General features: G+C 47.1%; 1 protein-coding gene across 2 annotated transcripts in view; it reads right to left on the reverse strand.

Annotated features, from left to right (window-relative positions):
* The window catches only part of COL4A6 (collagen type IV alpha 6 chain), a 198,555-nt gene that overhangs the window by 44,383 nt on the left and 126,205 nt on the right, over nucleotides 1-27,967 (reverse strand). For both annotated transcript variants that reach the window (XM_077309299.1, XM_077309298.1), the window contains exons 8-22: nucleotides 27,144-27,212; nucleotides 26,125-26,160; nucleotides 24,202-24,264; nucleotides 21,981-22,016; nucleotides 21,576-21,617; nucleotides 18,930-19,022; nucleotides 15,701-15,754; nucleotides 15,124-15,183; nucleotides 14,073-14,117; nucleotides 11,703-11,756; nucleotides 11,424-11,493; nucleotides 6,454-6,564; nucleotides 4,355-4,504; nucleotides 4,080-4,184; nucleotides 848-1,008 (exon numbers count right to left, since the gene is read on the reverse strand). In XM_077309299.1, coding sequence (XP_077165414.1) covers nucleotides 848-1,008; nucleotides 4,080-4,184; nucleotides 4,355-4,504; nucleotides 6,454-6,564; nucleotides 11,424-11,493; nucleotides 11,703-11,756; nucleotides 14,073-14,117; nucleotides 15,124-15,183; nucleotides 15,701-15,754; nucleotides 18,930-19,022; nucleotides 21,576-21,617; nucleotides 21,981-22,016; nucleotides 24,202-24,264; nucleotides 26,125-26,160; nucleotides 27,144-27,212 — 1,149 coding nt within the window. The remainder of the gene's footprint in view (nucleotides 1-847; nucleotides 1,009-4,079; nucleotides 4,185-4,354; nucleotides 4,505-6,453; nucleotides 6,565-11,423; nucleotides 11,494-11,702; nucleotides 11,757-14,072; nucleotides 14,118-15,123; nucleotides 15,184-15,700; nucleotides 15,755-18,929; nucleotides 19,023-21,575; nucleotides 21,618-21,980; nucleotides 22,017-24,201; nucleotides 24,265-26,124; nucleotides 26,161-27,143; nucleotides 27,213-27,967) is intronic.

The following is a 27,967-nucleotide window of genomic DNA, read 5'->3' on the forward strand; positions in this document are numbered from 1 at the left end:
TACTGTTATACATTGTCCTGAGCCACTAGGGAGGCCGGTATATAAATTAATTAATGATTGTGAGCAGGTGGGCAGGAGGAACTGGGACAGAGCTTGGCTCATGTGGCCCCTTCTTGCATGGCCCAGGAAATGCCAATTTAGAATCAGGAAGCAAATTTATTTCAGGCCAGACTGGTCAGAGATGCTGGTTTTGGGGAGGCATGATCTAGGCATGGAATTGGGGTCATCGTGGGACGGCAGGTAGAAGAAGAAAAAGAAGAGTTGGCTCTTATATGCTGCTTTTCTCTACCTGACGGAGTCTCAAAGTGGTTTATAATCCCCTTCCCTTTCCTCTCCCCACAAGAGACAACCTGTGAGGGAGGGGAGGCTGAGAGAGCCCTGAGATTACTGAAGATTAAGAGTTGGCTCTAATATGCCGATTTTCTCTACCCAAAGGAGTCTCCAAGTGGCTTACAGTCGCCTTCCCTTTCCCCTCCCCACAAGAGACACCCTGTGAGGTGGGTGAGGCTGAGAGAGCCCTGATATGACTGCTCGGTCAGAACAGCTTTATCAGTGCTGTGGCAAGCCGAAGATCAGCCAGCTGGCTGCATGTGGAGAAGGAGGGGGAATCAGACCCGGCTTGCAAGATTAAAAGTTGGCACTCTTAACCACTACGCCAAGCTGGTAGTTGTGAATCTCCTGCATTCTGCAGGGGGTTGCACTATATGACCCAAGTACTTGAATCAGGATTCATGCTGATGAGTGGCTGATGGTCTTTATTTATTCAGCCAATGCCAGCAACTCAGCAAGTCTTCCCCCTAATCCCATTTGAATCAACAATGATGGGAGAAATTCAGTCTTGACTCACCTGTTTTCCAGGGGGTCCTTGTAAACCAGCATCTCCTGGATCTCCGGAAGGTCCTTTTGGGCCTACTTCGCCCAGTCTTCCCGGCTGACCAGGGGCACCAGGGTCTCCTCGCAGGCCAACTCCTGAGAAACCTCCATCGCAAGCACAATCACCCGCATCACCTGGAAAAAAGAAAAGTGAGTCCAGGGTAACCTTAAGACCAATGAAGTTTTATTCTGGGTTTCATATAATTGCACACTTCTTTAGATACCAAAAATAGTTAGTCCAAGGAATGGAAAAACAGTATGTCCCAGAGAGTTTTGTTTACATTTTGAAAAGCACATCCAGTGTTTCTGTTCTACTAAGGCTTTTTCTGGCAGGGCCTCATGGGAATTGTAGTCCATGGACATCTGGAGGGCCGCAGTTTGACTACCCCTGCCCTAGGGTTTCACAATGGCCTTGGTTTTCGCCAACGGGGTGGGAATTAATTTACACACAAACACACACACACAAAATACACCCTATTTATTTTAAAAATTGGACTCGATAGCATTATATCCTGCTTAACTGAGGTCCCTCCCTTCCCTAAATTCCCTCCTTCCCAGGCTCAACACCCAAATCTGCAGGAATTTTCCAATCCAGAGCTAGCATAGCTTTCTAACGCAAGGTCATTTGTCCGTGATACATATTCCTACACATCCAGAAAGCAAAGCTTCTTTCTTTTCTTTTGGACTTCTTTTTTATTACTTTTATGTATAAACAAAAAAGATCAGGGGAAAAAAAGACAGGCATGCATAATTGAGTACAAGTTTGCCCCCGTATCCCCATCTCCACCCCCCAGAGATCCTTCTTCTCTCCAAGTCTTATTTCTATTTAGTCAGGTAATCCGTAAAAAAATGACATTGTTCTTCTTGGCATTTTTCTGGCGGTTTCCTGTTTACTATGCTGGTAAGTTTTGCCATTTCCGAGAGTTCAACAATTTTATCAAGCCAAATCGGAACAGGCGGTATTTCCGATGATTTCCAGTTTTTGACTAACCCAATCTTGCCACTGTTGTTGTATAAAAAAAGAAGTTCCTTGATTGCGGTAGTACACTTTCTGGACACAAGCTTAGCAACCCATATTCTGATCTCATAGAAAATTTGACATTAAACATCTGATATATAAAACACCTTTTATCCAAAATTGTCTTATTTTCGTCTTTCTTAGTGCTTTGTTATCGCAAAGGCCACAACTGAATAGCCTTTCCTTTGCTTGTCTCCCGTTCTGCAGATAGCATAGCTTGGAAAGTCTGTTTCAAATGCATGGCTGCAGTTCTAAGGAAGAGATTCTTGTGTTAACTATGGTTGGGAAAAATTCACTGCTGCAGTTGCAGGAATTACTATTGGGGAATAATGGGTGTGCAAGTCAATACAGAGATCATCTAGGACAGCCTTTTCCAACTTTTTGACCATCGGGGAGCCCCTGAAATATTTTTCAGGCTTTGGGGAGCCCCAGAATGGGGCCAGAAATGACATCAGGTGGCCACACCTCCCTGCCACATCTGAGGAGGACTAGGGAAGGAGAGAAAGGAGGCAGTCTGAGGCAGGAGCAATTGAACAGGCTTCACCCCCTTCCCTAGGCATGGTAACCACATGAGAACGCCACCCCCAGGTCAGCAGAAGGGGCCGGTTCCCTGATTTCATGCTGGGAATAGCTTGTGGCCAAGTCCATTATGGCAGGATACACAGCAAAGGCTGGGGAGCCCCCGGGGAGCTCTCACAGAGTCTCATTGAATCGCTTATATTAAATGTTTATAAACCAATGTTATATTAAAACTAATATCACAGAGACTAGAAGATCAGGATACCCAGATTCTGGGCTCCTCTAACAACAGTATATATTCTCCCCACTTCTGGGATATTCCCTTAACTTACAAATCCATGCCCATGTATCTCCAAATTTTGGAGACACATCAGTTAAGAAGAGCATTTCTAGTAGCACGCTTAAACATCTTTCCCTCAAATGTCACCCGAGGCAGATTTTTGAAGATCCCTCCTCAGGAGAGATACTGTTTACATGGATGTAGTGTCCCTGACACGTTACACCATATACTTCTGGTGTGTCCTAAGTTTGAAGTATATCATCTCCTGGTAGCTAATTATCTGAAGAAATTGAAATTCAGCTGTGTTAATGAGAAACACTGGATTAAAATGATACTAAATGTGAGGGACTCAGCAACTATTATAAAAGTAGCAGTTTACATAATAACATAAGAACAATACATGGAACAGTCTATAAAACATTTGAATAACCATGCAATAATAACTGATAATTGTAAACATATAACAGTATATATATATACATATAACTGATAATTGTAAACATATAACAGATAAACATATAACAGTATAGTTTAACCAATAAACAATACAACAATGCAACAATACAAACAGGTCCAGAGTATATAGGTGGTGTTCTGAGGGGGAGGGGTGGGGGGAGCAGGGGCCCTTTGGTCGCTGTTGGTTATGTCTGGTCTCAACCAAATGCCTGGTGGAAGAGCTCCTCCTTGCAGGCCCTGCGGAACTGTTTAAGCTCCGTCAGGGCCCTGATCTCTTGTCAAGGGACGTTGCCGCTGCCGCCTGAGCTCCTGCTCCACTTGCTTCCCCGCTGGCGCCCCTGTCTTCCCGCCGCCCGCTGGGGGGTGCTGCCAGCGGCAGCTACGCAGTGCCACACCTAGGGGGCGCCCCAGCCATGGCGGCCGCTGGAGAGCACCAAAGGTGAGCCGGCAGCAGAGTGGCAGGGCAGCCCCACAGGCAGCAGCCAGGGAGGAGGACAACGAGGAGCCGCGGCCTGGTACCAACTGATCCATGGACCGGTACCGGTCACTGAACCGGAGGTTGGGGACCAGAACCAAGCCTGGGTGGAAAGCCAGGAATAATTAGCACAAATGTACGCTTTCGGCTGAGCCTGTACCCAGGCAAACAAGATTTGTAAGAATGAGTCTGGGTGCCTGGATACAACACTTAAACTTCATTAAAAATAATGATGATAATATTAACTATATTTTTTCTTAATTAAATAAAGCTGATTAACCGTATGCATTTTATGAGGTTAATCAATCCAACCTGCCTTAGAGTAAGAATAAGAGACACATTTTTAAAAAACAAAATGGGAGACAGGAAGAATATTTTTGGAATAATTCGAAAGTTTGCTCACTACCTTGAGATTCCCGAGTTGGCCCCAAATAAAGGAAAATGGAGATTGTGATCACCTTTGTATCCTTTTGAACCAAGTGACCCTGGTGGCCCTCTCAGTCCAGGCTGTCCTGGCTCCCCTGGTTCTCCATCAAGTATTGCTCCAGATATATGGATGGTACCTGCAGGATAGGAACAGAAGAAAAACCATCAGTGGTAGACTGCATGGCAGCAAATTAGCTCTAAGCGGGTGGCCAGGACCGTGGACATTTTACACATAAGAAGAGGTGGAAGAAAATATCACTTGAACTGAAATGAACATCATGAAAGCAGAAGTATGCAACAAACATACGTGATGGACCGGGAAGCCCTGGAGCTCCTGGTAAACCTGGAGGCCCGTCTCGGCCGGGGGGCCCAGGGAGCCCAATTGCTTCTCTTCCTGGGCTGCCGGGTTCACCTTTGAGACCTGGAACACCTGGAAACCCCAAGTGGCCGGGAGAACCTGAGTAAAAGCAAACACAGACAGCATACTTATGGGACCACCTCTCTTGCCAGACCCCACAAGGAGCAGTTGGATCTAGCAAACAGGGAGATCGATCTGACCCCTTCAGTTGCTGTCCTCAGCCAGCGAGGGAAGACTTTTTGGTATCTTTGGGTATTCTCTCTATGATCCCTCTTTCTTACCAATGTTTTAACTGCACTTTTAATGTTTATATATGCACTTTATATGTATGTATATGCTTATAAATAAAATATTATACACACAAACACTGGATTTTAAATTGTTCTAATGACGGGTTTTTTGGGGGGGGGGTTCAAAGGTTTTAAACTGTGATTTTATTGTGTATGTTTTAAGCTGGTTTGGTGGCCCATGTAGGGGCTGAAAGGTGGCCTACAAATGAAAATAAATAAAGAAATAAATATTGATTGATTGAATGCATTTCTGTACTACCCTCTCTTGCGGCTCAGGCTGGTTCACAAGGAAGTCCACAAGAAAGACATAATTCCAAGACTGAACTTGGGATGCATCATTGCATAAATATTGTTAAACATTTAACCATCACAACCATTTAAAATGCTTAACCATAATGTGACAGATTGGCGGGACTGTAAACTGTCTCATGATGTACCCTTTACATTGAATTTCTGATGGAGGGGTTCTGGAAGGCCCAATAGATGTTATCAGCTGCTAATCATGATAATAATGTTAAGATGATGACATCATCATCAACCGCAATAATCATCATTATTGCTTTGCCAAATTGTTTCCTGTGAGAATCACAGAGTCCACTGATTGTTCCAGTAGAACATCTAAGAGCAAATGCAGTCTGCTTCTGGGAGCTTGGTCTGTTTAGCCTGCAGAGAAGATGACTAAGAAGTGATATGAAAACTATCTTCAAATACTTGAAGGGCTGTCCCATAGAAGATGGAGCAGAGTTGATTTCTGATCAAAACTAATACATATCCGGAAGAGGTTCCTGACAATTAGAGCAGTTCCTCAGTGGAACAGGCTTCCTCAGGAGGTACTGGGTTCTTCTTCTTTGGAAGTTTTTTTAGCAGAGGTTAGATAGCCATCTGACAGGAATGCTGATTCCGTGAACTCGGGCAGATTGTGAGTGGGTGGGCAGAAAAGCTTGTGTAAGTGCTTGGCTTTTGTGGTCCTTTCTTGCATGCCCAGGGAAATGCCAATCACCACTTTGGGGTTGAGAGGCTAATTTATTCCAGGCCAGACTGGCCAGAGATTCTGATTTTTTTGGTGGGGGGGGGGCAGCATCTGGGCATGGAATTGGAGTCACTGTGCCTGGACAGGAAGTTGTGAGTTTCCTACATAAAGATGTTGGACTATATGACCCTGGAGATCCCTTCCAACCTAAAGAAAACATGCATTCTTCTAAACCCGGTAACACAAATGGATTGACAAGAGTGTAAAGCTCTCCTTGAAGTTGAGCTGCTGGGGTAAGACAACTGGTGAGAGCCAGCGTGGTGTAATGGTTAAGAGCTTCTAATCTGGTTAGCAGGGTTTGATTTCCCGGCTCCTCTCCCACATGCAGCCAGTGGGTGACCTTGGGCTAGCCACAGTCCTGATAGTGCTGTCCTGACCAAGCAGTCCTGTCAGAGCTCTCTCAGCCCCACCTCCCTCACAGGGTGTCTGCTGTGGGGAAAGGAAGGGAAGGCAATGGTAAGCTGCTTTGAGACTACTTTGGGCAGTGAAAAGCAGGATATAAAAAACAACTCTCCTTCTACAAGTTAGTGCATCGCATATGCAGAATTGGGCATTACAGAATCCTTGGAACTAGGGCTTTCCCCTCTATTTCACAAGAAACTGCTTCTGAACAAACCCACCAAAACAGGTGTGAAATGTGCGCCTTTCTATTCAGAATTTTCAACATCCATCACAGCATCTAATAGGCAGCTTGTTGGGGGATTTAGAGGTAATGGAAACTCTCTTACCAGGAATCGGAGCAGGAAATCCAGGTAGGCCAGGGGAACCTGGTAAGCCAATGGTCCCTTCATCACCCCTGGGGCCTGGGTCACCTGGTATCCCAGGATCTCCAGGAGGACCTAGTATTCAAAGGTAAAGATTTTAGAATAGTCCTGCATTCATCTTGCCCATGGCCTCCACTGATGGCCCATTCACTCAGAGACCCACTTGGCACGGTTAGCAAGATGGACCGTAACTTAGCAGCACAGAACGCCATTCCTTGTATGAACCTGCAGAACCCCAGTTTTCGTCACACAAAGTAGCTGAACAGCACTGAGAGTCACTAATGTGACAGTAAAGCTACATCACACAGAGAACCTTAAAACTGGATCTAACTTCCCAACCCTTAGCTGCACTTTCCCAGAACAATGAAAATGTGCACCCAGCAGCTGCAGAAGAATACAAAAACACACATGCCCCATTCCTGAATGGCCACAGTTGGCAGACGCTAGCAAAGCCTAGGAGAGTTTGGATGTACTTTTGCCACAATATTTGTAACTCGCAGGATCACAGAAGTTCAGGGTCACGGCGCTTCCTCAACATTCTCGGCTGGGTGGATATCAGATTGGACTGCTCACAGGATCTCCGATAGATCGGGATCCAATGAGACAAACAGCTCAAGGGCGGAGGATTACCCTTGAGTAATCTGTGAAACTGGGTTTTGGAAACGTCTCTCGTCAGACTCCTATCCACTTTTCCAATGAACACACTTAGCAAAAGCAGTTTATTGAAGCAGCAATACGAACCTCACACATTCTTGCTGAATCTGGTTTGATAAGTAATGCATTAATCAATATAATCCCAAGAATCCCCGACCGCCTAAACATGCCTTGACTGAAGAAGGCGGGACTTCCCTTTTCCCCCAAGGAAAAGGTGGGCTCCTCCATTCCCAGGGAAAGCGTGGGGAGTAGCCTGGCACTCAGCTGCATTTTCCATCGTCCAAGCCAAGCTGACCAAGGCCACGCTCACCCGATAACACCCAAGCTCCCTCCTCCTCTGTGTCCAATTTTCTCCCCAAAGGAATTTAACAATTAGATTGCACGTCTTGCAAGTGAAGCAAAACAATAAAAACAGTTACAGGCATTTAGATTTTCGCATGCCTGCTCCCCCCTCCCCCCAGCCCTTTTACAATAAAACAGAAAACAAAAAATCTAACTGGAACTAGCCAGGACCTGAAAGGTTGAATGTCTGTGCAATTTAGATAATAGGTGATAAAATTATATAAATGTGTATTGTGGACAGAAGTTTTAAAAAGTAATGTTAAAAATATACACAAAGGCCATGTCTAAGGCAGGCCTTCTCAACCAGGGCTTTGTGAAACCCTGGGGTTTCTTGTTTTATTTATTTGAATTTATATAGCAACACTCCCAGGGCAGCGTGATGGCCCTGGAAGGGATTCCCAAATGGGTGGGCCTGGTGGCTCACTTTTTCCTGGAGCGGCACGTCACGGAACAGCAGCACTTATCCAGATACGACGACCCTGCGGCTGGGGTCGAATGGGGACCAGCGCTCCGGAGGCGAGTCCCCGACCAAAAGGCGGCGGTTGTCCTGGAAAACCTGGACCTCCGCGATCGAAAGGAGCAGCTGTGGGAGTGGCAGGCCACGGTGACGGATGAACTGGGCGAACACTCGTGGAGGGGTGCCCGTTTCTTCTTGGCCGTTTCTTCTTGGCCAAGCTGCGCCGTCCAGTGCTGGTTCCAGAAGGTGGTGCGGCCATCGCTCTCCCGGCCCCAAGGGCAGAAGCAAGGGAGGCGGCTGTGCAAGCCAGGGCCGCTGGGGCCCCTCGCCCGGACGCAGGGCAGCCGCGTGGGGGTCAACAGCCTGGAGATGAAGGAGCGCCCACTTCTCCATGGGGGGACACTCAGGCAGGGCCACCCGCACCGCCAGGAGACGGCTGGGCTGGACTGCCGGCGCGACCGCCAGCAGTGGGAGTTGAAGCCTGCCGCTACCGCCGGTTCCGGACCCGTTTCAATGGAGACCCCGATGTGTTTCATGGATTCCTGATCCAGCTCCAGGCCTACATGATGGAGCATGGCTACACCTTCCCCGACGATGCGGACCGCATTAGCTTCGCCAGCGATTGCATGGATGGCAAAGCGGCCAAATGGTTTGTGAACCTTTACCGGTACGCCCCGGACGAAGTCGGAAACTATGACCGCTTCATCCACTGCATGAGGGAGAGGTCCGAGGATCCGTTTGAGGTAGAGACGGACGAAGAGCCCCTACGTGGCCTGAAGCAAGGGGAGATGACGGTGAGCCAGTACACCAGGGAATCCCGGAAGTTGGCCGCCTCCACACCACACTGGGTAGAAGCGCAGCGGGTCTGTGTGTTCTGAAAAGGCTTGCGCCGTGACTTGCTGCAGAAATGCCTGAATCTGGATGACCCCGAGACCATGATGGGCTGGGTGCATCTAGCTGGCGACATGGAGAAGCGGATGCGGGTGGCGGCCCAGCTAAGCGGGGAGAAGCCGGTCGGCAGCCAAGACCTCCACTCTGAAGAAGGGCCCTACCACGAAGACAGCAGTGTCAGATGCGGCTGAGCGCAATCCTCATCGGGAGAAGGGACTCTGCCTAGGCTGTGGGAGGCAAGAGCACTTCCTAGTCCAGTGCCCCTCCAAGAAGACGGCGTCGCCCTCTGGGGAGAAGCTAACAAGCAAGCCCGCAGCAAGCAATTCCTCCGGGACCTCCACCAAGGGAGCGGCCGCCGGGAAGAAGACAGCAAAAGCACTCCTGGCCCCTTTCCTGGAGCCCGTGGTCTATGAACCCAACTCCAACAGCGACAGTGGAGCGGACAAGGGAGGCACCTTGGGAGAGCCATAGGGAAACAAAGATGACATGCTGTGAGAAAGCCCCACCAGCAGGTCCCAGGCAGGGGCAAGCATTCGGTGAGTGCTCCCCCCCTACTACTCCTTCCAGTAACCTTGAATGTGCCCAAGACAGGGAAGAGAGTGGGGTGCGAAGCATTTTAGACTCGGGCTGTATGAGAACTTTGATCAACCCCCCCCCCCCCCCCGGCTCAGACTTTGGGGGTGGGAAAGGAGCTACTGACAAAACTGCTCCAGTTCGTCCAAATGGATGGGAAATGCATGCCCAGGGGGGAAGCAGTAACTAGCACCCTCCCCTAGACTTAGACGTGGCAGAGCACTGGGAGAAGATTCAACCGGTGGTGGCACCGAGCTCGGCATTCCCATGTGTACTGGGCCTAGACTGGTTGCACAAGCATGAACCCAATGTCCAGTGGCGGACTGGGAAGGTCCAGTTCCTGGACCCAGGCTGCCGGGACCATTGCCGGTCAAAGCCAGACAGGCCAATCGTGGAAGGGCGGTGTGAGGTTGCAGCCTTGTCCGTGATTCTCCAGGAGGGGTAGGAGGGCAAGCTGCACCCGCTTGTGTACATTTCCAAAAAAAATTTGGGCCCTCAAAAGAACTGGGCAATTTTGGAAAAACAGGCAGCTACCGTCAAACTCGCCTTGGCTACTTGGCGGCATTAGCTGGAGGGTTCCACCCACCCCTTCGTCATTTCGACTGACCACAAGAACTTGCAAGCCCTGAAACAGCCACGCTCGTTGTCAGCGAAGCAGATGTGGTGGGCGGAGTTTTTCTCGCGCTTCAACTTCACCCTAAAGCATCTGCCGGGCAAAATGAACTTTTTGGCTAATGCGCTTTCACGCCTCCCCCAATATGACTGTAAACGCAACCGATTGGTGGACATGGTGTTCACCCCCTCCCAACTGGGATTGGCCATAGTGACACGCAGTCGGGCTGCGGCGGGAAAGCCAACCCCTAGGGGGTTGGGTCCAAAAGGACGTCACCACTGATCCAGAGTTTGCCCGCCTCCGGTCAGACCTCCTGGAAAAGGAGGGGCTGTACTTCAAGGGGGATCGGCTGTTTGTGCTTGCGCCGACGCGAAAAGACGTTTTGAAACTGCCATGACTCCAAAGCGTGCATGCGTGAAAGTGCTGTGCATGCGAGTTTTTGGCTGTGCATGGCACATGTGCACATGCGTGGCCCATCCGCGCATGCGCATTTTGCGTGTGTGGCCCTGATTCCCTCTCCCCCCCTCCCACAGTAAGAAGCTTGCCGGGTCGCAAGCTTGCGGCCTGGGAAGTTTCTTACTAAGGGGGGGGGGGGAGAGGGAGCCGCGGGACCACCGGTCTATGGTACTGATTTGCTGTCAGTGCCAACTTGGGAACTTGCCTCCTCGGGTGCTCCGGACGTGCAAAAATGGGCGAGTGGGATCTCTGCCATTTGGCCACAAATTGTGACATGCCTAGAGGAAGCCTAGCAGCCGTACAAGGCACAAGCTGACAAGAGACGGGCGGCGGCTCCCGCCTGGGCAGTGGGGGACCTTGCCTATTTGTCAACAAAAAACCTGCATCGTTAGCAACCCTCCCACAAGCTGGGTCCTAAGTTTGCAGGCCCTTTTTCTGTGAAAAGAATAATCAATTCTGTGACTGTGGAGTTGGCTCTCCCCACGACTTATAGACATGTTCATGCCGTCTTTCATTCCAGCTTGCTGAAGAGAGCCCCGCCTCCGGACGACTGGCATCCCGCTCCTGCCACCCCCAGCCCCGTCTTTGTAGACAATGAAATAGCAAGATACGTATTTTGTGGGGTTCACAAATTAGTTAACAGGTCCTGTGAAATAATGTGATTAGATTTTTTTAAAGTATAATGAATTATTATAAGGGGGAAGCAGCTTTGCTATATTGCTAAGCTTGTCCTCATCTGCTGCACAGGGAGACAAGCACCCCCCCCCCTTTCACTCTTGCTAACGCACGGCACCAGAATGGAATGGAAAAGGAAAATCTGTCCCCCATACTCTGGCATTCTAGACTATATGACAATATTCGGCCAACTGAAAATATCTGGTATGATAAATGCTGTGCCCAACCCCATTTTGACCATATGTGTTAAGAAGCAAAAAACCAGAACTGCACCTGAGATTACAGAACCTTCTCTGTCAGTGTAAGTTACGGGGCCGGGTGGCCCAATGTCTCCCCATTCACCCTGGAAAACAAAGCACAAGGTACAGCTTTATGATGTTCTATGTAATACCCTACAATGCTTTATGTGAACCACCCTGAGCCATATGGCAAGGCTGTATAAAAATCTAAGAAATACATAAATAAAAATAAATAAATGATCTAATTAGAAGACTATCTTAGCTCAAGTAACACAGTTCAGTGAAGGTGGTTGCGTTTCCATGAAAAGGTTACCTTTCCTCCTGGAAATCCATTCCGTCCAGGAAAGCCAAAGTCACCCTTTAGGCCCTAATTCAAAAAGGAATGACAATTATTATTGAACTTATTTCTTCCCAGCTCTTTCTTGATATGCAGAGTCCTTTGGCTTCAATGTGCCCTTTAAGAGCCAGTGTGGTGTGGTTACGTGCAGCGGCTTCTAATCTGGCAAGCCCAGTTTGATTCCCTGCTGCTCCACACGCAGCCAGCTCTCACAGAGCAGTAACATCAGCCTCACCTCACTCACAGGGTGCCTGATGTGTGGAGAGGAAGGGAAGGTGATTGTGAGCCTCTTTGAGACTCCTTTGGGCAGTGAAAAGCAGGGTATAAAAACCAACTCCTCCTCCTCCTCCTCCTTGTCTTCTTCTTCTTCTTCTTCTTCTTCTTCTTCTTCTTCTTCTTCGTCTTCTTCTTCTTCTTCGCACTACTCTTCAAGTTTTAAAAATGGCTTACCAAAGGCCACACCAAGAATTCATGTCTCTCCTTGAATTTAAGTGTAGAAGGCTGAATACTGTGGATCTTCTCTATTGGCTACTTGCTTCCAGCAGGAGTCTCCTTCTCTGCAGGACACTCTGAAGAACATTTTGCACCAGGAGAAGTCTCCCTAGCCAGAGGAAAGCAGTCCCACTAGTGGTGGACCCTTGGAACATCTGTCTTCAAAAATAACATGCAACTAGTTCAGAATGATCCATGAAATTATCTTTACCCACTCAAGTTGTAAATTCGCCATGCAACTGCTTCTTCAGGGCATTGTGGTGGTGGAAAGGGCCATCAAGTCACAGATGACTTCTGGTGACCCCATAGGGTTGTCAAAGTAAGATGCATTCGGAGGTGGTTTGCCGTTTACTGCCCCTGCAAAGCAACTCTGGGCTTTCTTGGCGGTCTCCCATCCAAGTCATAACCAGGGCTGACCCTGCTGGGCATCTGACTTCAGTTCAGGGATTTAGTTATTCTATATTTCCAAGTAATGTTTGCTCTCCTATGAGAGAAGTGATGCTTTTTGAGGTCATTGAACAACTGGCTTGTTCCTGCTGCAAGCAGACGGTCTCTATGTATATTCTGTCAACAATAACTTTCCCTCTAAATGTAAACTCAGATCACAAATGTAGCCTGCCAGGCATTTTGCCATCTGCTCCAGGTGAAGGCACTTGTGCCCTATCTGGCCCTGGAGGAACTAGTCATGGTGATCCATGCAACAGTCGCCTCTAGACGGTATTACTGAAACTCTACGTGGGCTTTGATTCAGAAATTGCTACTAGTGCAAAATGAAGCTGCACAGGTCCTCATGAGGACCCCTTGGAGGGCCCATATTTGACCTATCCTCCATCAGCTGCATTGGCTGCTGGTGGAGCTCTGGATCAAGTTCAAGGTGCTGACAGAAGAAGCAGAAGAAGAGTTGGTTCTTAGATGCCACTTTTCTCTACCTGAAGGAGTCTCAAAGCGGCTTACAATTGCCTTCCCTTTCCTCTCCCCACAACAGACACCCTGTGAGGCTGAGGCTGAGGCTGAGAGAACCCTGCGATTACTGAAGAAGAAGAAGAAGAAGAAGAAGAAGAAGAAGAGTTGGTTCTTATGTGCCGCTTTTCTCTACCGGAAGGTGTCTCCAAGTGGCTTACATTCGCCTTCCTTCCCTTTCCCCACAACAGACACCCTGTGAGGTGGGTGAGGCTGAGAGAGCACTGAGATTCCTGCTCAGTCAGAACAGCTTTATCAGTGCCGTGGCGAGCCCAAGGTCACCCAGCTGGCTGCATGTGGGGGAGGAGCAGGGAATCAAACCAGATTAGAACTCCGCACTCTTAACCACTACACCAAGCTGGCTTTCTACTAACCTTTAAGGCCTTATTTGGTCTGGGCCATGTATATTTGCAGGACCTCCTTTGCTAGTACATCCCCAAGAGCTCTGCACTTGGCAAATACCAACTTGCTGGTGATCTTTGGCACCAGAGAAAACTGACTGGCCCTGACCAGAGTCTGGCCCTGACCTTTTTGTCCTCGGCTCCCACCTGGTAGAATGAGTTGCCAGTACAGACAGAATCAGCAAAGTTCTGTAGGGCCTCTGAAATGGCACTCTTCCCCCAGGACTATGGATGAGGCCAGGATGATGAGAAACCATAGGAGGTCTAAGAGAGAACTGCTAATGAGAGAACAGTGAAAGTGAGAAGCACAACAGCAAAATTTTAAAATGTTTTATAATGTTATAATGATTTAAAGTATGTATATGTTGTACACTGCTCTGAGACTGCTTGGTGATGTAAGGTGCTGTAAAAGTTATAATATAAATAAGCAATTCCCAACTGCTAAAACATGACATAAAGAAAAGTTGCTTTCAATTTTAAGGGTAATATTCACCTTTCTGCCTTCAGCACCAATCAATCCCTTGAATCCCATGTCTCCCTAAAATAAAAGAGGAAAAGAGGTAATGAACATTTCTACAATACTCAGGAGCTGCCTAATTATACAACCATCTTCCCTGAATGACTGAATGACCTCCACTGATGACTTAAGGGGAGCACAACGATCTTCCGTGAATGAATGAACAGGAGCTCAATGGCCTTATGCCTTTCTGCAGATGGCAGGATTTGCTTCTGGGGACTGTAGCCCTAGATGTAAACTGTACGGAGCTTTTATTCCAACCCCAGATCGATTCAGTCCCTGCCCTCTACATAGAATGCGATTTCCGTTTGGATTTGGGGCGATTTAGATTTTCCTTCTGCAGCAAGAAGGATTGATCCGGAGTGACCCTACCTTTATTGTACGATATCTTAGAGTGCTTTTAATCCTGAATATATTATAAAATCGCATTGTTTTGAATCGGGGCTCTCCTCCATGGTACAGGACCCGTGATTGGCCACAGGTGGTCATGTGATGAATTTGCCTTAAAGGAGAAGCCCCTAATTTCTCTTAACTTCTGTCGGCCTTGGATTTTTATTCCCTTCTCTGCCTTTTTCGATCTTCTCCCCCTCCCCTCAAAGAAAAGAAAGAGGCTCCCTGCTTGGCTCCTCTCCCCCCACCCTTCAAGAAAAGAAAGAAAGAGGCTTGGCTCCCCCCCCCTTCTGAACTACCCTAGCCACATGCAGAAGACTTTCCTGTTTCAATGGGGAGGGGGGGGGGAAGAGGAAGATCCGAGTTCAAAGCGATTTGAATTCAACAGGATTGACAATGGAATAAAGAAAGTAAGTGCAGACTCTGCCCTAGTGACACTGCAGATAATTCTCACTTCCCACTGCAGTGTCAAATTCCCCCCTTGCCCTCTACTACCCTTGCATTCAGGAATATGTTCTGGTAGAGCAAAGCCTCAGCTTACAACGAAGGCTAAGTGAATGAAACTTCAGCTCAGTCACATGACAATACCGACGTATCATGCCTAAGGACAATGCATTGTCCTAAGGATGTCACTTACCCGGGGTCCTGGCAAGCCCGGCACACCCTTTTCTCCTTTTTCTCCAAAAGCCCCAAAGCCCTAGAAGGGGGAAAGGCCCAAACAATACTGATTAATCCACTCTTCAACATGCAATAAGAGTCCAAGACGCAGAAAGCAGAGGGTCTATGCATGAAACTTGGTGGAAAACAATATAAATAAAACATAAAACAACATAAATAAAATGACATAAGAGGATTTTCGGGAGACTGATTTTTATTGTACAGCCATCATTGGTTCTGTTTTTCCCTTCTGCATCAGTTTTGGACCAACAGAATTTCTGTTTAGCCAAGTGAGGGTGGCTGACCTGTGCTGGCTGGCAATAAAGGTAGAGTCTGGATTACCAATTGTGGCATTTTCCAGGAATGGAATTACATTGACAGAAGTTTAATAACTCTGGAGAATTCATTACCGCTCTCCCAGAAGGGGAAAAACATGGAGCTGCCATACCAACATTAAGAGTCAGGAATCATAAGAAATGCACTCAATTTTAAGAGCCTCTATTTGAACGTACTTGTTTCAGCTCACTGTTTTAATGCCACAAAGTAAAAAAACTTACCGGAAAACCTGGAAGTCCTGGGGGGCCAGGAAACCCTTTTGGGCCCGGAATGCCCTGAAATCAATATTAGAGATCAGTGAATCCTAGAGGATCATGAATAAAGTGCTCATTGTAGCACAGGCACCCTAGACCAGTTTTTAGTCCATTTGGATCTTCTGTTATTGAACATTTAGGGCAGTGGTTCTCAACTTGGGGGTCAGGACCCCTTTGGGGGTCGAACGACCCTTTCACAGGGGTTGTGGCAGAGCAAGCAGCTTGGCTGGGGGTAGATTGAGATACGAACATTTGTCTGTCTGGAGCAGCGGAAAAGAGGGAGATCGGCATGGTGGGACGAGAGGCAGAACTGAACTGAGAAACCCTGGGGGAAAAAAACATTTATATACAATCAACAATGGATTTCCATGCCATTGGTCAGTTTCGGTTTAATTTCTGTGAAAGAACCCTTGCATGATTTTATGGTGGGGGGTCACCACAACATGAGGAACGGTAATAAAGCATCGGGGAGGGTTGAGAACCACTGATTTAGGCTCATGTCTTTAACTCAGCCTCTTACAACCTTTTGACTATAGAGGAGCCCCTGAAATAATTTTTCAGTCTTTGAAGAGCTCTGGAAGTGGTGTCATACTTCACTGTCATGCCCCCAGAACTGCCAGGTCACCAACAGGCAGGCTGGAGGAAGATGGGGGGGGGGGGCAGAGAAACATGAGGCTAGTGTAGAGAAAAGCAGCATATAAGAACCAACTCTTCTTCTTCTAAATCACTTGCTGACTCCTTTCAGGCAGCTGAGTCACACTCGGTTCTCCCTCCTCTAGGAGGGCAAAAGCTAACAGTTGGGTTACTGGCTGTCTAACTCTACCTTCCCACTTGCATAGCGAAATTTCATGCCACCAACAAGCCATAACATTATTTGACCCTCGGATTCCAGCCAAAGAAATTCCACCAGGCACTATGAGGTTAGTGTCATAGAGCAGGTCATATAAAACAGTCTTGACTAAGCAAATTGGCACAGAATGCAATTTAATCCTAGATTAATAATTTATAACACTGCAGTAATATTGGCATCTTGGCCAATAGCCATGAATCCAATTCGCAAACATGATAATTTGACAAAACATACACCATAAAAGTTAAGAGCTAACAGCCCTCTCTGGCCAGATTTGTTTTCCTAAGAGATTACATCTTCCACCTGGGTTAACATAGTTTTACGGTTCAGAGATTCAGTAGAAACAGTCTGATATGTCAACATTTCTAAACTAATGATTAAAATCTTGGGCAGCCCTTGGATTGCATCTCTGTTCTGGGAAAGCTCAAATTCTCAGAGAGAAACGAAAAAGGAGAGTCTGAAAATGCCTTCAGTGACTTTAAAGCAAGAAATTACTGTGCAAGAAATTATTGATCCAGTCTTCTGGAAACGAGAACTCAAGTAGAGTTAATCATTTGCAGAGCTGAATAAATATCCAAACCCAACGCACAAATAGCTTGAATTGTTTCTTCTGTGTTCTGTGCCTTGAAATGGAAAACCTTCACTTTTAAAGCCACCTGACAAAGTTTTTAATTGCTTCCAAGTGTATGCAATATGTTGTTCCCTTTGTTTTTCCCAGGAGAACCAAAGATTAATAGAATGTACCCAAATGCCTGCCAGTTAGCCACGGAAAGTGTGCTGAAGACGGCAGTCATTACAAGCAACTTGGCTATATTCCGAGCAAAGGATTTCCCCTCTGATCAGGTATTTTAGTTATCATTTGGAACCAGAATTGTCAATACAGAATCAGAGATGTCAATGGATTGTTCTAATCGAAGACTCTATCCTGCGCCCTTTTTTAACCTAAAGAAAGGGTCACTGCGTAACTCCTCCAGGCGACCCAGTCTACTGTCAACTGGCCCTTGTCCTTCAAACTTTCTCAGAGCAGGTTTGAAGTTACAGAGAAGTGACGAAAGCTACACGGCTACATTAAAATGCAGATAAATCCAGAGGGCCTTAAGTGCCAGGTGTCCAAGTGTCCAGCTAGGCCAGCCTTTCTCAACCTTGAATTTCTTTTTAGGCCGGCCATGCCTGCTTGCTACAACCCTAGAAGGGACATATCACACAGATGGAACCCTTCCTTCTTTAACAAATTTTCTGCCATGGATGAGTCACAACACCTGAGGTCACTAGTCCACGTGAAACCCACTGATAAGTAGCTTTCACTGTAAAGGTAAAGGTATCCCCTGTGCAAGCACCGAGTCATGTCTGGCCCTTGGGGTGACGCCCTCCAGCGTTTTCATGGCAGACTCAATACGGGGTGGTTTGCCAGTGCCTTCCCCAGTCATTACCGTTTACCCCCCAGCAAGCTGGGTACTCATTTTACCGACCTCGGGAGGATGGAAGGCTGAGTCAACCTTGAGCCGGCTGCTGGGATTGAACTCCCAGCCTCATAGGCAGAGCTTTCAGACTGCATGTCTGCTGCCTTACCACTCTGCGCCACGAGAGGCTCTTAGCTTTCACTGTAAAGACGGGCTTTTCTGGAATTGCGGAAGGCCCTTCTCCCTCCTACTCCAGGCCTGAAGCTTGCCAGGGCAGGCACTTCTGTGCCAGGCTGCGGAAGGCCCTCACTCTGCCATCCAAGGCTGAGAGTCACCAAGGACCCTCTGTGTAAGTCGGTGCACACATGCAGGCGTGGAGTCGCGCACCAGCACAAGCACCTGCACCTGCACCTGCACCTCTCCTCCGCTCCCGCGGTGCTGGCTGCGTTGACCTGGAACGGCCCATTCGGACAGCGTCGTGCACAACCCTAGTTCAAATACAGTGTATTTTTGTTACACAGACCTCACTGTGGTTTGTAACAAGAAAAGGTTTGCACAGTAGCTGCAAGTTGCCTGTATTCCGTTATTGTGTATTCTTGAGGCAAATTCCCTCCTATAAAGATTGGGAACAATTCCAAAGTAGTATAAATCTCCCTCAGGTTTTCTGCAGCAAGGCAAATACAGCATTCTAGACCAGGGGTAGTCAACCTGTGGTCCTCCAGATGTTCATGGACTACAATTCCCATGAGCCCCTGCCAGCAAATGCTGGCAGGGGCTCATGGGAATTGTAGTCCATGAACATCTGGAGGACCACAGGTTGACTACCCCTGTTCTAGACCACACTATGTGAAGGTTGACTTTATTCTCCAGTTTCACTTCGCTTTCCCCCCTTTGCACCCCAACCGGCATCTTCAGACTGAGAGCGCTTAAGAGGCTAAGGGCTGACCTTTGCTCCTTGCTGTCCTTTCGGGAAACCCATGAATTCAAGGATCCCGGTGGAAGGTGGAGGTCCAGCAGGGCCCGGAAGCCCCACGTCTCCCTAGTTGGGGGTGGGAGGGGAGGAAAACATGAACACAAGTAAACGATTATGAATCCATTTCAAAGAGGCCTTCATTCACAGGATGCTCTTCATTTCACACCCTGCAGATTTCATCACATTCCAAAGTAGCACGAAAAAAACCATCCCCCCCCCACGTACACACCAGCTCAACTGACAAATGATATTGATTGGATAAAAGGTTTAATGAGGAGAAATTGGAGCACTACAAGGGCAGGTTTAAATTTTCAAATGTTCAATAGCATTTGATTCCACTGAATAGTTTTATGTTTTTTTAAACATGTTGTTCCCCACCCCAAGCCTTACGAGGAAGGATGGCTTATAAATCACACGTAACTATAATAATAACGATAACAACAATAACATTGCTATATTTAATGGGCTTAGAAGGCTATTCGTTTTCTTAGGATGACTGAGTCAATCAAGTAACCGTTAAGCAAACTAAAATGCAGAGCAGTGGGAAGGACTTGACTTCACTCATCCTGGAGACAGGAGACACACAGGTGATCTGCCAAAGCTTGCTTCTGCACTGAATGCACATTCGACTGGTCACCTGACGAATTCTTTAACAATTTCATTCTGCTCCTGCTGGCAATGGGGACCAGCGATGAAGCCTATGCAGCCCCAGAGCCCCGCCCACCTCCTTGACAGATGGAACAATGAGACTGCCAATCAACAGAGTGATCGAGGCCAGATGGTGAACCCACAAGACAGGCGACGCCTGCAGAGCAACCTCTGCGCACCGGCACCACGCTGGCTCTAATAAGAAACAGACCGGGGTCAGCTACTGTGGCGGTAACCATAAATGCTTTCTGGTTAACACTCTGTTGACAGCTGCTGACATCTGGGGAAGCAATTGCCTAGGAGAGCAGATGGCTTACACCCAAGGAGGGCTTTATTTTCTGGTTAACAGAGAGTGCAGATATTTTGGCCCTGCTGCAGGATAAGAGCGATGGGACTGGCCTGCCAAATGTTGCTGTTGCCCAACAAAAGCCCAAACTAAGGGCAGAGTTTATCATGAGAACTACCCCTGTTATTAGTGGCTTGGGTCCAAAGCACTCCTAGTACACGAAGAAGGTTCTTTCCGATTCCTTTCCACACCTCCTTGGCTGCAACCTCTGAGATCGCACCGCATGAAGTGATGGGGTGAGGGGGTTCTCCAGGAGCGGCTTTCTTGGTGGACACGACAATTGCAGGGAAGCCGGGTTGAGTGAGCAGAACTCCGCTTTGCATTTATTATTAATTCTCCTGCACGTGGCCCTTCCTTCGAGGAGCTCCAACAAGCATCTGATCCTCATAAAAACCTCCAGCTTGAGGAGCAGGAACACACAAGCTGTTTCACATTTGGCCTGACTAAAGATCAGCTTTCTTAAAAAAAAAAAAAAAAGCAGCAATATTACAATTCTAGCCTGTCAGTTCTCCAAGTTGTACAGTTGAGAACCATTGGGTTAGGAGTTTCCCTAGATGACATAGCTGCTCTGGATGATGAACTCTAGGGCATTATACATGTATTTATTTATTGTATTTATATACCACCCTCCCTGGAGGCTCAGGGAGTTTGCATAAAACGTAGAAAACAATACAAGAAACTTCGTTTTTATAAAAACATATAGATAACCACAACATTAATATTATTAACATTAATAACTGTAACAAATGTAACTGTAACAGCACAAACAGGTCCAGGGGCAGAATGCATGCGTGGATTCCTGGGAGGGAAGGAGCAGGGGCCTGTGGATGTTTCTGGTCTCACTTGGTCTCAACCAATGCCTGGCGGAAGAGCTCCCTTTTGCAGGCCCTGCGGAACTTTTTCAGCTCCATCAGGGCCCTGATTTCCTCCGGGAGCTCGTTCCACCAGGTCAGAGGCCAGGACAGAGAAGGCTCTGGCCTTGGTTGTGGCCAGGTGAGCTTCTTTAGGGACAGGGATCATTAGCTGGTTGGTGGTGGCAGAGCATTGAGCTCTTTGATGGACATAGAAAGGGAGGCAGTTCCTCAAGTACTCTGGACCCAGACTGCGTATGGCCTTAAAGGTAATTACCAGAACCTTCAGCCTGATCCGGAATTCAACTGGCAACCACTGTAGTTGATGGAGAACAGGCTGAATGTGGGCCCACCATGGTGTTGCTGTGAGGACCCTGGCCACTGTGTTTTGGACCAGCTATACTTTCCAGGCCAAGTCTAAGGGCAGGCCTGCGTAGAGCAAGTTACAGAACTTCAGTCTAGAGGTGACCATTGCATGGATCACTGTGGCTAGGTGTTCCGGGGCCAGGTAGGGCGCTAGTAGCTTGGCAGTAATATCAGGGCTCTCTCAGCCTCACCTCCCTCACAGGGTGTCTGTTGTGGGGAGAGGAAAAGGAAGGCAATTGGAATCCACTTTGAGACTCCTTCAGGTAGAGAAAGTGACATATAAAAACTGACTCTTCTTCTCCTCTTCCTTCTTCAAGAAACCCCAGAAGTAATTGGGCAGAAATTGGTTGGGAAGCATAGCTGTGTACATGCATTAGCACAAAGGAACAATAAATAAATGGAACTTACTTTTTCTCCTTTCTCTCCCTGGAAACCCAACCCCATGTTCCCCTGTAAATAAAGAAATATAACAGAAAACAGCAAAGAAACATATATTTAAAAAAAAACGGATCTTTAAAAGTGTTTCATGCATCAACAAACCATGGAAGACTACAAATAGAATGCTAAGAACAAATCAATATGGGAAAAAAGGACCTGGTCTTGAAACATTATTAAATGTATCATTCAAGAACAATGATGAATACTGGCCACCTTTCAATGAAGCAATTATCGTTAGACTCTTGCAAGCTTCAGCACTGCAATTATTATACACTGATTCAACGGCTTGTTTTTTAAAAAATAAATGCTATTTATTTAATGGGTGGAAAGGTTTAGATGCCAAGTGTCTAAAAATGTAGAATCAAGCATACTTACTTTAAGTCCTGGGGGACCGGGGATGCCTGGTGGCCCCTAAAAGATGAACAGATGCTTTTTAAATTATTTCTTTTAACTTTAATTGAATCGAATCAATTGCAAGGAAATGAGATGTGAACTGCAAGGAAACGAGAGGTGCTCATGATTGCAGAACTTTCCCACTATCCTTTCTTCCAGCGGTCCCCTGAGAAAAACAGATGCTCAGAATTTAATGTCATCCTAAAGATAAAGTGCTATAATTCATGATGGGGAGAAGTGAAGATGGCACATTGGCCTCACTTGCAGTTATGCAGAGGAAGCTGCTGCCATCAACAGAAACTCCAGCAACCAAAGAGTAAGGAAGGGTGACGCCAACTGATTTGCCTCTTTCACAACACCCCAATATGGTCCACGGCGGTGGTCCCCAATCACCGGGCCACGGCCCGGTGCCAGGCCGCGAAGGCCCTGGCACTGGGCCGTGACTCCCTGCCTCCGCAGGGCTGCGCCAGGCCGCACATGAACGTTTGCACCATGTGCGGCCGCAAACGCACATGTGCGGCACTCCCGCGCAATTTGGATAATACATATAATATTTTTCTAAGAATAGTCTTTGATTCATACCATGAAGACCTCTAACCTTTAGGGTCCTTTCTGTTTTTCAGTTAGGTTTTTTTTTTTTTTTTGTCCTTTCAAGTTTTTGCCCCCTTTGCAGTTTCCTTATTCAATGAAAAAGCAAAAAGCTCACAAACAGCTAAAGCAGAACCGTAAAGAAAGTGATAAACAAGACAACTCTTCAATATTACAGAAGCAACACTAATCTAAAGTATCCCTGGCAGAGCCCTAATTCCTGAATCTGCCCAAATGAGAACTTCAGGTTGACTGTTTCCGCACTGGGAACTTTGCTGCCCTGGCTCCCGTGTGGGAGCCCAGATGTAGAGCGGATGAGGTTCGCTGGGCTATCAAATGTTCCCCCATGCAGGAGCAGAAAGAGGTTGGCCAACTGACCCAGGTCAAACTCTAGCCTGCAGCCTGGTGCGGAGCCTCCAGTGTGGAAACAGTAGTTAAATACCACCATTCCTTTGACAGAGGATGTGACCTAAGCCAAACTGTTGAAAAACAGGGTCAGCTTTCAGGGCAGGGTTGAGTTTTTGCCCAGGCAAGCAAAACTGGGGCAACAGGACTTGCTGAAGTTCCTTGCAATCAAAAGCTTCCTCAGCAGCTGCGTAAATGTTCATTTTGTAATGGTGAACAGATTTGGAGAGGTTCCCATTGTGCCCTTGCGTTATTTCTTCCAGTGGTGAAAGCTCTCGTGGTAATTTCCCTGAGCAGTGTATGCCGTGACCTAACTTGGAATTGGCAGTCATTGTGTTTCCATGCTTTTAGCCATTGCACATCGAGACCGGTCAAGTGAACAAAGTGTCCATTCTTTAGAACAACGTGCACCAGATGTGCGCAAACAGAGCCTGACTGATATTGACCTTGGCCACTCCCTTTCACTTGAGTCGTGCTGGATAAGGGCAGGAGGAAGGGAGCACCCGGTTTTGTAAATTTAGAGATTAAATACAGATCTGCCCTTCATGTTTTCGGAGAGGAAAGATGATTCAGAGCCCACTGGAGAATCCTTTGTCAACTGTAGCTTAGCTAAGACTTTAGTGATTGGAAGTATTGTGTCTGTAGACCTGCTAAGGAATGAGCTTGAGGAAAGAAACAGGATCATAAGCCTGCAGTGACCAATGTGCAGTGGGATCTCGTCTTCTGGATTCAGTCAAAGGAGAAACTGATCAAGAGCATTATCGGCAGGAAGGTCTATTGTGTGTAAGCTGGGGTTGGTTGGGGGTTTCTTCGGGTCAGTTTTGCTTCTGTTTGTATCATGCTGGGATCCTAATAAAGCACTACAATCACCTCGCCCTGAACCTACACATGTAACAGGAGGTGTGAAGTCCTGGTAATGAAAGAGCCTACAAAAAGGCTGGGGGAGAATTATCTTCTGCTGGCCATTCCCTTCTTCCTTCCTCAGTTACCTGTAAGTGATAGTTTCCCAGGATAGAACCAGTTTAATATTGCACCTTGTTTGTCACTGACTTTAATTAAAAATATGTAGGCAATTTTAGTAGCACAACTAAAACTTGTCTGCATGGAAAACGACAACTATATCACACATATCAGGAAAGGTTACAGTAAGAAATCTCCTTTTCTTCAGTACAGCTTATCACAAGAAGAGCAAACAGATGGAGTGGTTTACCGGAAAGCCAGAAGGCCCAGTTGGGCCCGCAGGACCAGGTGGACCTGGGCGACCCATAAGACCCTGTAATGAGAAACATTTCAAGAATTGGAAAATACACACCCATCAGCACCAACCCTGGCCCTACTTGAGGTGACTACTAATATGGAGGCTGGTTGGTAAGCTAAAACCCAGGACTGGTGGGCTTGAATCCCCACTCTACCATGGAAGCTTCCTCGGTGATGCTGAACCCACCACATTCTCTGTCTACCCTACCTGTTATGGGGATACGCTGGAGAAGGGGAGAATTACGTCATTGCCCTGCTGAACACTTTGCAGAATGCAATGAAGTGATTCAAACCAGGACTTGCGCTTCTTTCACAATAGTTTAAACTCTCCGATTTAGAATGGCTCCCCAGTGCTCAGATCCTTTTGGGACTACAAACAGAATGGAATAAATCTCATGGAAATGGTGTTTTAAGGGCATAAATTCCATTGCTCCTTTGTGCGCTAAAGGGTGAATAGGTCACAACAGAAGAAAAGTGTCTCTGTTCTGTCTTGGGATGTGGAGATGCATAAAAAGTGAAGGAAAGGATTCTATCCTGTGTCCCTTCTGGACGAAGGAGAATACCCACTAGTCAGCCATAGACTCCACCGAGCTTTGGGGAAGCTGCTGGAGTCAACCCCCAACAATATAGTCAGGTGGCTGGTCTTTGTTGGTACCTGTCCTGTTTGTTAGGAGGTTAGTGTCACTGGTGGAATCTGGATCTACAGCCAAAAGTGCAGGAGCTCCCAAAATCCTTTTGTTCCTTTTGGGGGTAGGGGCGATAAATCTGAATAGAAGGCCGACCTTCCAATGCTTTAGCCGTAGGTTTGTTCTAAACACCACATTGGTGTCCAGTGCTCTGGCACCAGACTGCATGGCCTTTAGGATTGCTCTGTTAAGCATCCAAGGGACATCTAGCCTTTGAAGGAGGTTACCAGCCCAAACCATGATAGCCCTGGCAAAACAGAGAGCCCGGCAAGACTCAGATGGTCAGAGAGGCTGCCTGAGAGGATTCCCTAGTGCCACATCATCATCATCATCATCATCCTCCTCCTCCACTGAATCCTTACATGTGTTACCCACAGCCTTAGGCAGAACTGCTCCTAAATGTAAGGCTACTACTGGAGCACCTAGCAGAGGGATCTGAGATCTTGCTCACGGCCTGCTGGATAGGTCCTTGGCCCTTGCTGGTCTCCTGAGAACATGGGCAGATTCCTGCAGCCCACTCAAGCCCTCACCCCATCTGGTGCCCCAGACAGGGGAGGGCTTATCTTTAGGTCTCTCCTTCTTCCTTGCTAGATGCAGAGCCTGGGATCTTCTCTGAAGGTTTCACATTCCATTTCAGAATAATAGGTCTGTACAAGCAGGCAGAGGAGCTTCCCTCTGGAATGGCAGGGCAGTTGAAACTGGAGGGTCAGCCTTGCTCTGAGCCAATACAGTCTACGTAGATTTGCATAGCTCAGTCTGGTGTGACCTAACCAATTCGGATGACTTCTCTCATTAAGGGAGAACTGGTCCATAGGTCCACCAAGTGTTAACAGATTTACAGTAGAGCATTTTCTCCAATACAGGACTAGTTTCCCCCCACTCCCAAAGTATGCCATAAAAAAGGGAGTTGTTTTATATTTGAATATACAAATTACAGTTATGTCCAATAAAAATGTTTTGCTGCCTTGACGTAAGGGAGTTGTCTTAATGTCAGGGTCACATTCTTTTCAAGCAACTAGGGCAAATAACTTGAGATTTTCTAAATAATGCTATAACTATGAGACATCTAGCATAAATAAGGACGCATGTGTATAGTCTTCGGATCTCTTAATTGGCGGCTTGACAGAATGGACCCAAAATACCAAGCTGTACAAAGTACAAAAACTGTACTTTACAAAAAACAGACTTACAGCATCACCATCCAATCCAGGAAGGCCGTTTTCTCCCTAAAAAAATAATAATAAAGCCTTTAATTAAATAGCAATTACCCTTGCAGACTGCTAAATTTTGGAATCCAAACTAGTCAAACAGTGAGATTATGACACTATCAGCAGGGGAGGTTTGCTGCTGGGCTTAAAGGCTTACATAAGCACCGATGCTGACATTCAGCCACTGTTTGGCGGGCGTTAAGTCTCTACCCCTTTGGTTTGGGATCAGCCCACCTGTTCAGCAAAACTCCCCAAAGTCTGGCAAATTCTCTTCTGAGAAGTCTTCAGAACATATCTGCAAACCCCTGTGGACTAGTAGAAAGTCAGCCGTAGCTCAATAGCCCTTTATGGACATAGGGTGCCATTGCTTTCTTGCCTGATGACAGGATCTTTCCTCCACCTGTGACTTCAGTCTGCAATGTTAAGAGGTACTTAAGAGATGTCTCCAACCTTCTCTTCCTTATCCGGAAAGACTTTTGCATTCAAGTCCCTCCAGGATACATCTCCTTCCCACCTCTGGCATTTTCCCGTCTTCCCTTCCAGGGACTTGCTTCAGAATTCACCTAAACTAAAAGAGACCGTTTTGGCACTGACTCTAGCTACCTCCAAGTCACCTTGCCACTGGTTTCTAAAACATATTGTGAGCGTTCAAGTTTGGTCAGGTGTTAAAATACAAGTGAGTAGAACTAGGGCAGGAATGAGAGACAGTTTTTCATGGCTGTTTCATGAAATTCTGCACCCCGTTGGAAGCACATACAAGAGATGTGTCCAATCAGCACAGATTGTACATGGTAACAATATTAAGGAACCAAAATGCTTAGAAGACAAGACCTGTTTGGGCCCATAAGGACAACACAGAGTAAGGCCTGACTTAAGACTGAGTAAGTTCATATTGGAGCAGATATCCTTTAAGATATTCTGGTCATAGGCCCAACCAAAATGCACACTTCGGATGTTACTCCTGATAGGGATCTTCATTTTTAAACCAGAAAGTTTCTTACCTTAATTCCTTTTAAAACTCCCTGAGCAAATGAAGGTTCTCCTTTTGGACCCTTTAGACCAGGAAGACCCTGAATTAAAACAAAACAAAAGAGCAGCATGCTTTCTCTCTTGCTAAAAGAAAACCAGCAAATCGGAGCAGAACAAGTTCTGAAACCAACATCAAAGCTCAAGTTAATTTTAACAGAACCCCTTCTGCCATCCTGATACATTTCAGCCATTTTCATACTACCTAAATCTTCCAAGGATATTCACAAGAGTTTGTTTTTACTGCCTGAAGGAGTCTCAAAGTGGCTCTCTCTTCCCCTATCTCATCCTTCTTAGGCTCCAGGAATTTCCCAACCTGGAGTTGGAAAATCTATAAAATGGCCACTTACATGTGTCTAGGCCAGTGTTTCCCAACCAGGGGTCCAAGGACCCCCGGGGTCCGCGGGGGAGGGGGGTGTTGGAGGGGTCCCTGGCATTTCCCCTGCTGCCTTAGCTAGGCTGGGGAACTGGCCATATCCCTCATTCCCCCTTCCCCTCAAGCATGAGTGGTTTAGTCCACCAATAGTTTTCCCGGCTGGGAGAAGGTGGAGCTTGCATATTTATTCCCAACTTAAACTGCCTACTGTCTCACCCTCACCCACCATCCTCGTCAAGCTTGCTTGTTAGCATTTATGCTCACTGGAGAATGCTCCTTTCCTGCAGCGCTATTGGGAGGTTCTGTTTTTCTGTCTAACACTGTGAGCTTTGGGAAGGAAAGGGATCTAGGGTTTGTGTGGGGATGGTGTCTAGGGGTGGAGGAGAGACAGATATACAGACGCAATGCTGGTTCTTATCCGCC

Source organism: Paroedura picta, chromosome 13 (genome assembly GCF_049243985.1).
Source record: "Paroedura picta isolate Pp20150507F chromosome 13, Ppicta_v3.0, whole genome shotgun sequence".
In the NCBI taxonomy this organism is placed as follows: domain Eukaryota; kingdom Metazoa; phylum Chordata; class Lepidosauria; order Squamata; family Gekkonidae; genus Paroedura; species Paroedura picta.